Genomic DNA, 16,894 nt, shown 5'->3' with positions numbered 1-16,894 from the left:
GGTGCGATTATTTTCAGAATCTTTAGCTCAATTTGTTTTGAAACATTCACACTATCTAGTTGAATAATTTCAGCCATCAATAATAAATATCGGTTGAGCCATTGTCCCAATGTTCACATTCAGGTTCATTTTTATCTTAACATTTTATCAACAATATTTACTTGATAGTTATTGTTACAACAAAATTCTGATCTAATTGACTACTGGAGGGTTAATATTCATTTTATCTTCATATGTTAAAATGCTTTAATTTCTCCCATGCAAGAAACTTAAAAAAAAAGATTTTCAATAAAAAACATATAAACAGACCCTCCAAATCATTAGCATAATTAAATATTTAGGTATTCATTTTGAACTAGGTCTTCACAGTAAAACACATTTTAAGAATTTTGATTAGCCAATATTCAAATTATCATTTTAAAATTGATCAAGTTTAACATCCAATGTAGGAAGAAAGTAGCCTAATATTTTCATTGTTTCTTTGGTCATCAATGCCTTATTAAGTTTAACTAGAGTAATTTTTTTTAAATTTAAGAATGATTTTAGTCAGAAGAAAAATTCACTTGAGAATATTTTTTATATTGAAAATCCTGGAAATCAGTTCTATTCAGGAGAATATCAAATTCAAATAAAATATTATGTATACTATTTCTAACTTTGAGATTATTACTTAAAAGGTTAATGAAGCTGAGTCTGAGGTCAGTGTTTTCAAATAATCAGTAACAAATTGCATTGGATTCATAGACACTCTGCCCAACTAAATATATTACTGATTATAAAAATTCTTTCCAATCTTTGAAGAGTAAGTTTATCTAATTCAATCCAGTACTGATTTTGTTAATTTGTGAAATCTGACTTTTAATTTGGATTAAAAGGGATTCAGCAACCCCTGAGTATTGATCTTCCAATAACTTTTAATGTTTTGGTAACCTAATGACCAAATCCATTATGACATCAGATTCAGTTTCAGAGACCTCAAATATCCTAGATTTAAATTTCAAACAACTAACAAATCACAACTTTTTCCAATTTTAGTCACTTTTTCAATGTTGTTCGATTTAACTAACTTAAGTCTCCTCTTCCCATTTTAAGTAAATGCTTAAACGGATGGTACAAAAATTTGCTTGAGAACACCAGTCTTGGACTAGTGGAGGAATTGAATCTCTGGGAAGATGAGAATTGCCCTTAAAAATCCAGATGGTTATTAAAGAGTCAGGGAGAAGAACTACCATACTTTGTACAATACATTTCTTTGGAGGCATATACTGAGTTTATTTCAAGGAGGAGCCTTCATGAATGCTTCAAGGTTTGTGAAGATGATTTTACAAGAATTACAAGATATTCTTGTGAATCATTGGTTATGCTCGGTCAAATAAAGCAGCATGTGTTTCTGATTACCTGAACACATCATATTATCCTAACTAGAAGGTTTCCCATATTGGTGTGATTAGAAAACTCACAAGACTTGATTGTAAATTTTTATGAGTATTCCAAAACAAACAGTTAGATCACTTGCCCCTGGAGCAGGCCACAAACAGGACCTTTATAGTTTTTTATGAAAAGTAAATGCTAAAGTAAAATTACTTGATTCTAAAATCTACATTTTAGAACACAGGCCAATTTCTCACAAGATGGGGGATAACAGTTTAATGTCACTAAAAAACTTTTTATGACTCAAAATAACAAAAATAAGAAGTTTGATCTAAATTGGTTAAGGTATTTTTTATATTAAAAGTGGACAAAATATTTGTTGTTAGTTTTTTATCCTCTACCATTTCTTTCAAAAGTGGTGGATGGTAGATTGATATAATTTAAAATTTTCTCAAGACTCTTTATAACAACAGAAAATAAGTTTTATTGACATCAGTCCCACCATTGTATCATAAGGAGGGAAAAAAACCTACCAAACTGATAAAAATTCACATACACTATTTTAGTTAGATAATTACAATAAAACAGATGTTCAGTGTTCAATAAATTTTATGTACATTTCCTTTCTTAAACATTGAAACAAGTTCAGAAGACCACATTTCATTCTTTTCTCTTAGAATATTCTATTATTCATTAATTAAAAATGATGTTTTTCTCAAGTTCTTATTTTTCTGGAGATGCTCATGCATTAGATTTGACTTTCTTTAATGTATTTTGAGAGTTGAAAGCCACTTTCCTCAATTTATTTTGTATAATAACAGTAATAACAGAATAATCTCAGTATATCATAACAAAAAAAAAAAAGTGGCAGAAAGGTTTATTCAGAAATTAAAACTTCATTATGAACGGATTTATTTAATTATTTAAAAGGACAGATGAAGTATTGATACATTTTAAAAATACAATGACTAAAACATTGCAAAAATATATTTCATAATTTGCCTAGAGCAAACATGTATTTATAAATCTACTATGTATGTATATGATGAAATGTTGCTTATATAACAAATATTTACAAATTAGATAAGACTTATTCCTTCTATATGCATTAAATATATAACTCGTTCACTCATATTCTACAATCTTCCAGTCATACAGTCACTATACAATCAATTTATAATTTACTGAATGATCAAAAATACTGAAATTTGTTTTTAGTTGACTTCAAGAAGCAGATAAAGAAAATTTAGTACATTGCAACAATAACAAAGAATTTGTTATAATTACAATGGCACTAGAAAATTACATCAGAGAAAATAGCTCTGGGATAGCGTAAGCAGCTAATAAGTCTTATTAAACTACTGAATTTTCTTTGATATTGCGAGCAGCTTTAAAATAATAAAGTAAGAAAAATATATACAGATTTTTCAGTTTTTAAGCTTTATAAGCAATAGCTATGCTTAAGTAATTTAGATTCTAATCAAAATAAATCGATGAATTGATGGTTAAATTTGGTAAAATCTTAGTATCTCTTCACTAAAAATCTTTAATAAAAGAGGTAATTAAATATTTGTGAACTAATAACATTATACTCACTATTTTTCTATGGAATGGTTTTTGCAAACAGGCCATATTTATTTTCAAATTTTCTGAAGAGATAATAGAAAACAATTGAAAAGTATTAAGAATGACAATAATCTAGTTTAGTTGATGATTCCAGTTTTAAATAAGTTAAAAAATAAGGGAATGAAGTTAAAACTTATGATTTGGAAGGTATAACAAAATGTATTTGAGACCTTCTGAATGCAATTATGCAAGTATGGCATTGACATTTATTGGACATTAATTGTTACAAGAACAAAGTTATCGGATATTTTAGGTCAGCAAAAGATGTGATTTCTAATTAAAAGGTTGGTTTCTTTTTAGTTATCTTGAAGGGACTTTATTGACCTCTAAAGTTTAAAAAGTTATTTGTTTAAAAAGAATTTGTAAAAATTAATTATTGCATACTACTATGATGAACTTAAATATACAATACTTGTTCTTTTAATGCTATATTTTCTCAGTTAACTGGTTCATTATTACTGTTAGGTTATTTTGTCTCACTCATCAATATTCTAAAATACTTGACAAAGTTATTTAACTAAAAAATAGGGAGATGTGTAAGTGGAACAATTGTGTTCACAACCGAATTGTGATCGATCACAATAATTGCATAAAAAAATAAAAAACACTGGTGCATTACATAATCATTAGTTCCATGAATTCATATCTTTTATATACTTTATGCCAAATTAACGTTTAAATATATTTTTTCTGCTTCATGAATGCTTATAAAACAAATCCATCAGAAAAGAGGTACCATCACCTCAGAGTAAACATAATCAACAACAATGTTGGGCACAAGAGTATGAACATGCTGCAGTATAAATATCAGCATTGAAAAAGATAAAAAAAAAATCTTAATACATATATTTTTTTGTTTTTATTTGTTGTTTTTTTAAAAACCTTATAGTTATAAAATACCTACTCTTAAAATATCACAAAACCTATTTCTCAAGCCAATTTCTCAACACTTTACAAATTGATATTTTATCAATTATTTGATAGATGGAGACAACAGATATACATAAAGAATCTTTTAATCTTCTTTTTTTTTGTAATTTTATTTATATATTATCATTTTTTTTGTATTATAGAGTACAGCAAAATGGACAAAATTGATCACAGGTCCTCTACATTTTTTCTATATCAATTTGTTGGTATCTTATTTATAACCTACATAAGGCAATAGCTAGTAGAAGGCCTCAATGATTCATCATTAATTTAAATAACTAAATAAAAAAGTTAATACAAATGACTTAAAAATATTTTGACAAATTTGAGAAACAATCTCACACAAAAAAAAAAAAAATCAATAAATAAGAAATGATTCAAAACTTAAAAAAAAAAAAATAGGAAAAAAGACAAAAGGAAATATTAGCAAAGAAAAAAAAAAAAATTATAACGTACAATCAAATGTAATGAACTCATGAATAAAAATTGGCTATATATAATACTACATGTACATAATACATATTCAAAGTTTGTAGACAACAATGAGAAATATTTTAGAAAATGACTAATCAAATACATCAATATAAAAATAAAACAAAAAAAAGAGTGATATGATTGTATGTTGAACAAATTGAAAAAATATGGAACAAATAACACCAAAGCCACTTCAAAATTATAATAAAAGAAAAGGATAAACATGAATATTTAATCCTTTTGTTAACGAACTTTGGGAAAAGGCAAGCTTCTTTTATGGTATGGGTGCAGCTAAATAGTTCACAACCTATTCATTAATTTAAAATGAATATGAATTTACAGTTAAGCATAATATTTTTGTTAATTATAAAAATAGCAGTTTTAAAATTTCTTTTTTAAATATACACACAAGTTCATTGTAGGAGGATGGATTGTATTCAGACAGATAATTTGTAGAAAAAGTACAAAAATAAATCTCCGTGAAGATATAAAACTATTCTCAAACATGGAGATAACAAAAATTGTTGAGATCATGAATTCTATTTAGCTGCTATCCATTAATATTCAATTGTTAATTGTAGGTTTACATGTGTATATAATAATACATTCAGTAAAATAACAAGCATTCATTTAAAGTTAAAAGCTCACTATGTTTTTTTTAAATAATAACTTTTTCTTTAGCTAAGCAGCAGATTTAGTATTTACATTAATTAACTTCATGAAAATAAAATAGATTTACTGAATTATATATTAGTTTGAACAATCAGAATTTCTACTTAAAAAATATATCTGAGTCTATAAAGGCTTCTATACATTTTTTATGCCATTACTTGATATTTATATATTAATCAGATGTATCAATAGTAACATATAGATAAGAATAGAAGTTTTGTGATGCACTAAGCCAAAAAGGATGGACTGGCTGCAAGGCCGAAATAATAAAAGTGGTAATGATAAACTTATTATCATAATACCTCTTCGCTAACACTACTTATGGCACTACAGTTTCTGTGCTAACATCAGGTTGATTAATTTATACACAAAATCTTAAAAATAATTTGATTTCGTAAACAGTCCAGAATGGTTAATTACATACATACTCTAATATACACAACATTACAATTTCATGTTATTTTATGTAACACCCTAAGTTTTATATTTTGTAACTTGAGGGTAAAAACATAAATCATTTATCTATTTTTTTAAGGCACTCAATTTCTTGATAATAGTTAAGTAACAAACGAAAGCCGATATGTGTTATATTGATAAGATTGTTCTTCAGAAACACCATTTTCAAGAAGAATAAAACAAGAAGAATAAAGGGAAAAGAACTATTTAAAAGCAAAAGTTAAATGATTTATAATAATATCAAAATAACTAATACAGAATAAAAATATATGAAAAAATTTCTGTTAAAAGAAAGCTTGAGTAAAATATCAATGCATTAGAGAATTATTAAAGTTTCTTTTCCACTCTATCTAATTATTTTACCTATAATGGTAACATATCACTCACTCTTAATAAACTCAATGCCTGATTTTTTCATACTATTAATAAAATTGCAACTAATTACATATTGTGAACAGTGTTCCTGCTCATTAGAAATACCAATTATACTTAAATAAAACAGTAGATGCACAAAATACAATTATCAATATAAATGTCTGAGTCATGTGAAGTGTCCATATCAAGCTTATAAAAAATTTCATTCTACTACAATTATATGCTTATTTTCATATTTTAAAAATAAAAATAAACTTGTATATAAATAATACTTAAACAGAACAAAACAGAAATTGGAACAAAATGGAATAAAATTTAAGTAAATGTATGAATTACAAACATTTTTAAACTAAGCATATTATAATGATATGGTTCTAAAATTAACAGATATAGGAACAACATAACTAATGATATCGACTGAATGAATAATGGATCACACATCATGGTAGTAACAAATACAAACAAAAATAGCTCAACCATGCAAGCTACATTGACAGCAAATAAACCACGATGGATCCTCATTAAACAGCCGACAAATGTCAAGAATAAAACAAAAAATAAAAAACTATTGAGCATTTCGACTAAAATAATTTAGGAAGTAAATTCGAGTAACTTAAAAAAAGAACCCGTTTAAATATCTTTCAAATCCACGCTCCTTTTCAATATTCTAAAATCCCAAATAAAATTTAAATTATATAAAACAATGGCTGTATTATTACAATTGATTTCAGCCTATGTCAGACAGCACATCCTTTCTTGGTTCCATAAAGGACTTTCAGTTCTGGAAATATTATTTTTCTGATTAAAGAGTTTGTCTTCCCTGCTTGGATAGCTCTAGCTGGGTCTTTTTTGAGAGTTTTTATCCCAGGTTTGTGGACAAGAAAAGCATTATCAAGGATCTGGAATTCGTAGTCCAGAACGCACAATGCATAACCCTGAAACAAATAAATCATTTTTAATCAATAATCACGTAAATATAAGAGTATTGTATATGTATCAGTCAGTAGATAAAGAAAACTAACCAAAAATAGATAGCATATCGGAATTATTAAATATTTGTGGTTCATATTTATACCATAACTGGTATAATATTTCAAAAATACTCGTTTTTAAAGCATATTTAAGCCGCTGATGGTAATGAAGAAAGTAGTGTACAGGTACACTATTAAGCTTTCAGATATTTAGTAATTAGGACTTTAAAAAACTACAATCCCTTAAAATGTAAGTTTTTGAATGTTGTTTCTGCTATTACGATTTAATGTTAATTTATTGTCCACACCAATATTTATAACAGAAAGAAAAAAATATTTTACCAATGCACCACAGACTCACATCAGCACATCTTGAGAAAATTTTCCAATAAACTAAAGATAAAATTCATAGTTAACTATTTTCTTTAATAACTTTAACTCTAAACAAAACAATTGTCCAACACGTTGAAACTGGATTTATCTTATTTGTTTTTTTGTAGACTTACCCTATTTTTTTTTTGTGTTTTTTACAGTATATCATAAAATAATATAAAAAAGCCAATCTAAACCATATAGTGAAGCTCATCCATAAAATAAATAAAAAGATAAAAATAGTCATAATTAGGAAATTTCATATTTTATAAGATTATTAATTAAAAGGTCTAAAAAATGTTTACAAATACCAACTAAAGTAATCATAAATTTTATCTAATATTTAGTCTAGTTTTAATTCCCAAAACTTTTCATAGGTCTCAGAATTATGATTTATCACTCACCTGGGTCATTTTGTCACTTTTGCCCTCCCAGGAGAGCCTTTCATCGTAGAGAGGGTCTGCATGCGTCCCAATATAAATGGGTTCCCAATGGACATGGTAACCCATCCGCTTGCCGATATGGAATACCTTCAATCCGCCTCCCCCTACTGTGTAATTTGCCCACTCCTTAGAGTGTGGTACATTGTGGCAATCTGGGCACACTTTCTTGTGGAATGGGATAGCTGACCCATTCCGTAGCATTGATACCTAAAAAATAAGAGTTGTTTTTAGAAAAATTGTAATCACTTATTGATTGTTACACAACTATTTTATATCAATACACAATTATTTATAATCTTGAAAATAAAAAGTTAAACATTTAATAAAAAAAAAAAAGTAAAATTTCCATTACTTACTAATTCAGTCTTATCATTCGGGAGAGAACAATTGGCTTCGATTTCGAAGATAGACAGGGGAAAGACTTTGGGATTCTTATGTCGCAAAGGTGGGTCCTGACGTCGGACCATTTCTAAAAAGTCAGGAATTACGCCAGGGCTTGGATAGAGCTCAATGTCGGAAGCCAGAACGTAGTACGTGGTAGCTGATTCTCTGGCAATGTTTCTGCCGACGTTGACAGGATACAGCAGCTTCTTCTGGCTCTTGTAGCTCGAGGGGTTGCTCCAAGGTGGAGGGATGCTGCAGTTGTACTTCTGGCTGAACACTTTTGGCCCTCGGGGTATGGACTTGGGCATGTGCTTGCTCGGAAAATATATGTGGAAAGTGACGTATTCAGCGATCGGCTGAGGGCTGCAGTCCCTCAAGTAGCGGATCGTCTGTATGGTAGTGTTGAAGTCTGTGCTCGGAGCGTGGAGTGCCAGGGATATCGGTCCTCGCCACCTGTCCAGCAGGGGCTCCAGGTTGTCCAAGAAAGTGTAGTCAGCATGAGTGGTGTATGTGATGCTCTCCCAGCACCTACACAGCATAATAAACAAAATTAATATAGTAAAAAAAAATCTGAGCAGAATGTAGATATAAATAACTGAAACAAATAAAATTTTGAAATACAAATCAATGTTCAATTTAGGTCATGATTATAAAAAAGCTAGTTAAAATGTAATAGATAAGAATTTTCAAGAAAAAGAAAAGTTGTTTTCACCTCCTTGGTGAGAGCGCGGCCGTTACATGGATCGGCTAGCGATAACATTGTCATAAAAATGCTTACAAGTTGACATTTAATTATGTTAATACATAAAAATGCCTCGTAAACATAAGATGTACCATATATTTGTAGCTAAGAAATTTTATTTTGACAAATACGTTCCTCCTCTCTCTACAATCTTTCTCTTAATTAATAATTTAAAGTGATATCATCAACAGATCACAATATAAATCAGCAGAAAAAATGGAAGATAGTTAAGCCTCATTGAATTATTAAATTTTATAGATTAACAATTCTAGGTCGCAAATGTTCTCTTAAGAAAGAAATTTAGATCCGACGTGGATCGGTAACTGTTTGCATAGGACGCCGAGACGACTAGACACGAAAGAGGCTAGTCGTCTTTGCTAGGCCATTTATCAATCTCACTTATCTCGAAGGTAAGGAAAGCTCGGTTCAAAGATAACTTTATCACTAAGCGTGGACCTATGTAAAGTTTTTTATCGGACCTGTATCCTTCCCCTGACGTCATACCTCTATAAACATATATTTTTGTTTTTTTTAAATTCAATACTAAGTCAGCAGGACATGGCTCAGCTATGTGATATTACAAACTTGTTGCACAGAATATACTTATGTAATTTACTGTACAAACATATCTTAAAGTTAAATCTTCACAAAATGCATAATGAAAAAATTAGATTTTCAACAAAATATTATGTTTATCGTGACCGATAAAAAACATTACGAAGAAATTTTCGCTTTAATATTTATATTTCATACTGCATCAGTCATGAGACTGGCCTATATCTTTATTATATTATATGCACACTTAAAGGTGCATGTAAATGAGAAAATATGAATTATGATTTTGTCAATAATTTAATTAAAACATTATTTATTAATATGTATAAATAAATAATAAGTACACAAGGGTGCGCTCGCAACTGGTTTCGCGTTTAGAATAAAATACAAATTATTTGTTAGCATTTCTTATTTAACGACATATTATTCAACATATCAATGAAACATTTAGGAATCTTAATTTAAATTCGAATAAATTATTGAGGAAAAAAATTTTGTTTATTTATTTTTTGAACTTTATAATTTTAGTGAATTTTTAACCTTCATCATAATTTTAAAATTCGTAAAATATTGTAATGTAGGCAACTTTTCTCCTCTTGGAGATGGTTCTAGTTTAGGTACCATGACGAGGTGTATGGAGTCGAGCACCAACTATTTTTGAGTAATCTTTTGTTTTTTTAATTTTTATATCTTGTGTCTGAATGATAATTCCATTTACTGTATGATGTGTGTTTTTTCAGTTGTAAAATAATGCTCTGATGATGCCTGAATGGACGAACATTTGGTAAGATCAATGAATTAATCTATTTGAGACTACAATGGCGTTTTTGTGTAAAACTCATAAATAGTCTTTGGTATTCAGTATTTTCCGATGGATAAAAATTAGTTGAAAGTTCTGGTTATTGATAAAATAAAAAAATAAAGTGAACTAATACAGTTTACTGATAAGTGAACATTACGTTAATCGACGAGATAAACAAGCAAGACTGGATTCGCTGATAATATAGAGAGAAAGATCCCAGCAAAAGTTTGAATATGGCTTTATATTAGCCAAGGTGGGTTCTGTATACAGGGTCCGTGACGAAATATCTATACAGGCAATGTAGGCAATAGTCCATGGGGCCTGGGAGACCCACGAGAAAAATAAGGTAAAGTTGTTTTAATTTGATAAATAAAGAGTTTACGTTTACTCTTAAAGAACAACGAAGAACATGCTAATTGTTTTTCTACCAAATAAAATCCAATTACTTTGACAGACACAAACATTTGTCCTTGCTCTAACTCCTTCAGTATTACAATATAATTTCAGAACGCATAACAAATTTACTCCAAGTACTTTCATAATTTAAGTTTGCAACACATATTACTTTTTAAAAGTTTAATATTATCAACTAGGCATTGCAAGTTTCGAAAAGGGACCCCGGGACCAGCGTGCTTGATGTAAAAAAGATCAGGTTAAATTCCTACATGAGAGGGTTAGCTTTAGATAACCCATCCTCCTATTTAAAATATAATACAAAGAGCAACAAGTAAAATTACGAGGTTAATATTGACATCGTAAATCTATAGAACGTCGGAATTGTTTAATGCACTAAGAACATTTTAAAACACATCAGTATAAAGCCTTATTATTGTGTTAAGACGTTAATGAAAAGATGTATTTTAACTGTAACTATAAAATTTTATATAGTGAATAATTATAATTTCACTGACAACGATTATTTTGTATTCCATCCAAATATTATTAAAATTAACTCTCATTATAAGTTTACAATTGTTTCGTACTGTAGTGTGCAGCAATGCTCTTCACGAAGCTTGTTATTTATCTATACGATCCAATTATGAGTTTAATATTATTAACACTAAACGCATATTCTAAGCCATCTCTATTGCTGGAAGTAATAAAACGGAAAAATCAATTTTATGGAAATCACACAGTTATCGCTTCAACTAAAAACTTATCTGAAAAACTAACTAACAAAATCTGGAAAACTAAAAAAAGGAAAGGATTGTAGCAGAATACGTTTTTAAAAAGCGGGTTGATCACAGTTTTGAATAATTATGCTTTTTAAAAGGCATTTGTACGAATGTTTAGAAGAAAATTCTTATCAATAACAAGGCAAGGAAGCTTTCAGTTTCGAGAAGCTTATATTGCAGAAGCCCTTAACAAGATAAAACTACCTATGTGTCAAAAAAATACCTGTACCTAAACAAACCATTAAGGATCAAAAATCGGTACTTTTTAAGGAAGGACTGTTTTTTGAACAGCAGTTGTGCTAGAAGGTAATATGATAAACATCACTGCCAGGTTTTCTACCAAAATAAGGTTACCCACAGGGTACACTCACGGCTGATTTAATAGAGTAAATAATTATCTGCCGTTGGGGGATTTGAACCCGGGCTAGAGACATAGTAGCACAACACCTACGTGTTAACAAGTGAATTCATCTAGTGGAGTCGTTAGTTTTTCTTGAGTCAATTATTCATTTTTCTCTAGTTTCCCCACCAATACTAGTACCGACACCATTGTAGAACTCTCAAAAAGGCAAAACTCCCAAAACGATCCAATCAACAAAACAGAACTTTTAGCGGGGACTCACATCTTTCAGGATAAGACAATCCTCAAATTTACCTGAGCCCTAAGAACTAAAGAAATAAGGGGAATAATAATAATGGAATATCAAACGCATTTCATTTTTTCAATTCTAACTCCTTTTAATAAGTTATTTATTATCAAAATCATATTTATGTAAATTACCATTAGTATAAAAAAAACACGATGAACTCAAAATTTTAATCTTCGATCTCATTCTTGAAAAATTTACGATACTTCCTTAAATTTGTTTAAGTGAATTTTATCCTCTTAATCAATTACAGTACAACTACATTCACAAATATATTCCTTGAAGATTTAAATAGCAGCGACCCCAAGAAATGTTGCATAATACAAAATAAGTCCTTACTACACTCACTTATAATTTCGGCTTAAATGCCCTTACTCATTCTCGTCTGATTTGATTTTATGCCACGGGTGACATAACAGACGGACTATATAATCAAATATGGGTCGAGAGAATGTTAGTTATAATTTGAAGAATAAAACAGTCGTGAATGGATAATTGTCTGTTAACTCGAGTGTTTATTTCATTTTACTGTGTATACATGTATCAGTAGAGAACTATAATTAAATAAGAATAGAAAACAATCAAAGAACACCAAGCTGTTTATTGCCCCTGAAACTGATATAGGTATACTAATCCATGCAAATATCGCTAGTAATTTAGCGAGGAATTGCGTGACTCCGCGCCGTCTCCATAAGCAATCCAACTCAGCTGATTAGATGCCGCTTCGATTATGTGTCACACATGCGTGAGGCATACGATCTAATTCATCACCACTAGTAATTACACCCTCCTGTGCTGCACGTTATGGGAATTCAGCTCAGCGAATAATAGTTCAGCACCGATGTAAAAAACGTACGCTGGTAAAAAAATTGTAACATATAACTGTAACTCTAAAATGTAAACTAACGATTCTTTAATACCGCTGACATATTTGGTCTATCAATATTTGAATAATGACCTACCGTATGCATTCTAAGCCCTCCAGTCTCACACCACAACCCTTGAAGTTTAAAAACTGGAGGATTCAACCAAATTCGAATAAATCGTATCAAAACACCTTCAACCTTTTTCGTAAACCTATGACTTCCATCCCTACGTTATTTTTTAATAATACTCCGCTTATCCCTGTCAAACAGACCTATTACTTAGGACTATAGCTGGATAAACGAATAACTAAGAATCTAAGACAGAAAACTGCCTGTCGATTCGGACTACAACAGCACTTCCTAGACAAACAGCCTAAAATTTCTATTAATTACACAGACTCACTTAAGTGAATACAATAAGGCCTATTTGGACTTACGGAGTTGAGCTTTGGACCTCCAATAAAACCGTCAAATTCCTCTCGTATCCGATTCTTATAATCCAAAATCCTTAATACTACTTTATCCCAAATATCATGCCCATAAAGATCTTAATGTTCCAAAAGTTGCGAATTGGCCAGAACCAAATACCAATCCATCCAAGATAAACCCCTAACCACCCAAACCCAATTGTTTTTACTTTTGGTTCTTCTTGAATACCTGATAGTACTCCTAGGCATATGAAAAGAAGATAGTCTTGAGATCTTCTATTCCAGAAATATTATAGGTAGATGTTCTACCAATGGGCAGATTCTTCACAAGACTGTATCATGCCATTGTAATATAATTCAGATCATATATACTTGTTATATGTTAGTAAGTAATAAATATCACAGGGTGTTTTAGGGTTAAGTGTCCAAACTAAAAATATGACTTAAAGACCTCCAAGAAAAAAAGTTCCCTATGAAGTTATATCTGATATTTTTTAGGATATAATCAATACATTAATATCTATTAAATATTCTACTACTTAATGGAATGTAAACATTGAAATACAGATTTTGTTCAAAGAGATTACGTTGAGCGTTAAGACATGCATCTTTCTTCCACATTAGCACAGGATATGTATTTTATTCAAGCTCTCCAGATCCTGATTAGACAAAAAGTCTACGTAAGGCCTTATATTATTTACAGGGTAACGGACGAATGAAAGGAGATAAATGAAACTTGGGAAACAATAACACATTTACAGTACCGATTGGCTGTGGAAGAAAAATGCCGGATCTCACGGTAATTACTTTGAACAACATTTAATGTGAATTTTTATGTTTACACAAATTAATTTATTTAATATAGCCTGCAAAATTCATAATAATGAAAACGCTAAAATGCGTTCACGGACATATCTTCAAAGAAATTTGTTTCTTATTTTGAGATCCTTAATCCATATATTCAATCAGGTCACTTAATCCTGAAACACTTAGTTTACTACCAAGAAGAATGGTGTAAGAATAAAAACCATTTTTTGTTTTTATTTTAACTAATTAATATTTTCAATTTATGGAGGTAGTTGAAGCATAAAAATAGCATCTGTTATTATGCACATTCGAAATTATCCAGGAGAGAGGAGGGTAGGTTTAAACAGGAAAATTTTACTCCAGCTCGATAAAGTTTAATTAAAAACTTTGCCTATGAGTGCAGTTTAGTAGCCATAACTATGGAAAGGCCTATATCATGTGTTAATTAAACTGTCTTAATCAACATTAAACTTTCCTAAAATGCTCGATCCTATTACGACTTTTTTATGAGTTCGAAATTATGGCCTCATGATTTGGTCCTATAATAAATTGGAAACTGCATTGGAAAATGCAAATTGGTTACGCAGAACTCAACAATGATATCCATACGATATTAGCTTTGGTCCGGTGGAATTCTGCAACTTCAATTTAGAAAATCAGTAAGTAGAACGCAAATCCAGATGAACTTATTATGTTGATTGATGCAAGTTTTATCTACAAAGATCGCTGTACCACATTCTTTTCGAATATATCCGAGTATTATGATGCATGTAAAAGAATTGTCTTTTTTTGTAATTATTTAATTAGTTATTACTATCACTGTTTTAAATGAACAGTATTGAATTTAGTTTAGAGAGAGCTTTTTAGAATATGAGACATTTGAACCCTGTACGACTATTTAGGAAATGAGGAAAATATCTAGCTGAAATTAAATGACATTTAATTGAACACAGATATAAAAAGATCAAAATCAAAACCAAAAATGATAAAAACAAAACCATTCGATCTTACGATCGAACGGGAATAGGAGACTTTAAGATATAAAAATGAATAATCATTGAACAAGCTCAATAATGACCTAATAATGATAATGACCAATAGCTGATAATTTTTTTAAAGTAATAAATGTTCAGCTACTACTCACTAATAATTATTAATTAGAATAATAATCAATCAATAATTAATATGTACAAAATCAATACTATACTAGAGGTTAAAACTATAAAAAATATTTATATAATAATATTATAGTTTTAAACTACAATAAATTAAATCCATTTAGCCTCAACACTTCTTATCAATTTATTTTTCATCTCTAACGTTTCGACTAATATCTGTTAACAAGGATAATCATTCAATTTGTATTACGACTAACAAACACTAGATTATTTATCATAAGATAACTATATTAAATAATATAGTATTGATAAGTTAGTCTATAAGTATTAAATCAAATTTTAAATTAAAAGAATTATTATTAAATGGTATAGATGACAAATATAGGTCGACAGTATTATACTATTCTTGGGCATAACAGCCTCCAACTATTTTTAAAATTATTGTGAGGCTATAAACTGAAAATTAAGATTATACTTGATAATGGCCAGGTTGATCAAAAGGTTGGAGACGACAAATAAATAAAAAGTATTGGGGCTAAGTGGATCTAATTTATTATAGTTTATAAACACAACCAGTTTCCAACATGAAATTATAATTTATATACAATTTACATATTATATAATTTATATTCTGTGGTTAAAACTTTGTGATAGGGTTACTATTGTACAAAAATTTGGAAATAAAACAACGTAAAAACTGATATAATTATATTACGCTATATAATTTGAATATAAATATAATAAGGCCAGACAACAAAATAACCCACTAGAGACAACGCATATGGCGGGGAAGTGCCACGGTGCTCCCCTGCACATAGCGGATCTCACCACCTACATAAAAATGCCTTTCAGGCAATGAAAGGATATTTATGTCTATTATTGTATACATATTCCTATTTTTGTATAATGTATTGGGTTTTTGTTTGAGATAATAAAATGAATAGAAAAAAATACATCAAAATATAAAAATTATTTTCATCAAGTTATGAAAAGGCAAAACGGAAAAAAGATAGGCAATGAGTACTTGGGAAACTTTGAATTGGAATAGATTCCATAGCAATGATTTACAGGCTGTCAGCATACAATGAGAACACTCTGATTGCTCTAGCGCAATCTCCGGGTTTCGCTAAGCACTTTAGTCAATGAATAATCTGATCCTTTGTCAGCTCCAAGTTGATGGCGGGGCCGGACAAGTTCATCACTCCTATCCAACTGATGTTTCCTGTGAAATTCTAAGTCACTTCAAAGGTGAAAATCGAATAATCAATTGCTTTGAGTAAGAAATCAAGTAGCAAAAATAAGCTTTTGTACCACATAAAGTAATTAATTAGGCTTTGGACACAAATTGGTGATAAAAAATATCTAACTTTCTCTCTACCGGGCTCTTGTAGTAATAGGATTTATATCCCTTCTAGGCTCCTGTACACCTCTCCCGCACGACGGCCAAGCTTGCAGGGATTGCCTTCTTGTACCCCTTCCAGGGGCCTGTTTCATAATAAAGTACAAGTTAATAGTACAAGTCTTTTACTTGTACTTTGTACTATTTCGAATGATTACTACAAAGTACAAAATACAAGTTGTACTTTCGAAAGTACAAGTAAAACATTGGAAGGTTACACCTTACTGTCGATATTAGGTTTCTAAACCGGGAAAATAAGTGACATGAGCTGCCTTTTCTAG

General features: G+C 29.8%; 1 protein-coding gene across 5 annotated transcripts in view; it reads right to left on the bottom strand.

The window, feature by feature from the left end:
* Positions 1-2,266: 2,266 nt before the first annotated feature.
* The window catches only part of LOC106685994 (beta-1,4-glucuronyltransferase 1), a 397,426-nt gene continuing 382,798 nt past the window's right edge, over positions 2,267-16,894 (bottom strand). For all 5 annotated transcript variants that reach the window (XM_067049492.1, XM_067049493.1, XM_067049495.1 and 2 more), the window contains exons 5-7: positions 8,047-8,602; positions 7,652-7,897; positions 2,267-6,839 (exon numbers count right to left, since the gene is read on the bottom strand). In XM_067049492.1, coding sequence (XP_066905593.1) covers positions 6,642-6,839; positions 7,652-7,897; positions 8,047-8,602 — 1,000 coding nt within the window. In that variant the 3' untranslated portion in view covers positions 2,267-6,641. The remainder of the gene's footprint in view (positions 6,840-7,651; positions 7,898-8,046; positions 8,603-16,894) is intronic.

This window comes from Halyomorpha halys, unplaced genomic scaffold (assembly GCF_000696795.3).
Source record: "Halyomorpha halys isolate HHAL.00 unplaced genomic scaffold, Hhal_1.1 Scaffold764.1, whole genome shotgun sequence".
Classification (NCBI taxonomy): Eukaryota; Metazoa; Arthropoda; class Insecta; order Hemiptera; family Pentatomidae; genus Halyomorpha; species Halyomorpha halys.
Note: the sequence above shows the minus strand (reverse complement) of the source record. Positions and strands in the feature narration are given on the sequence as shown.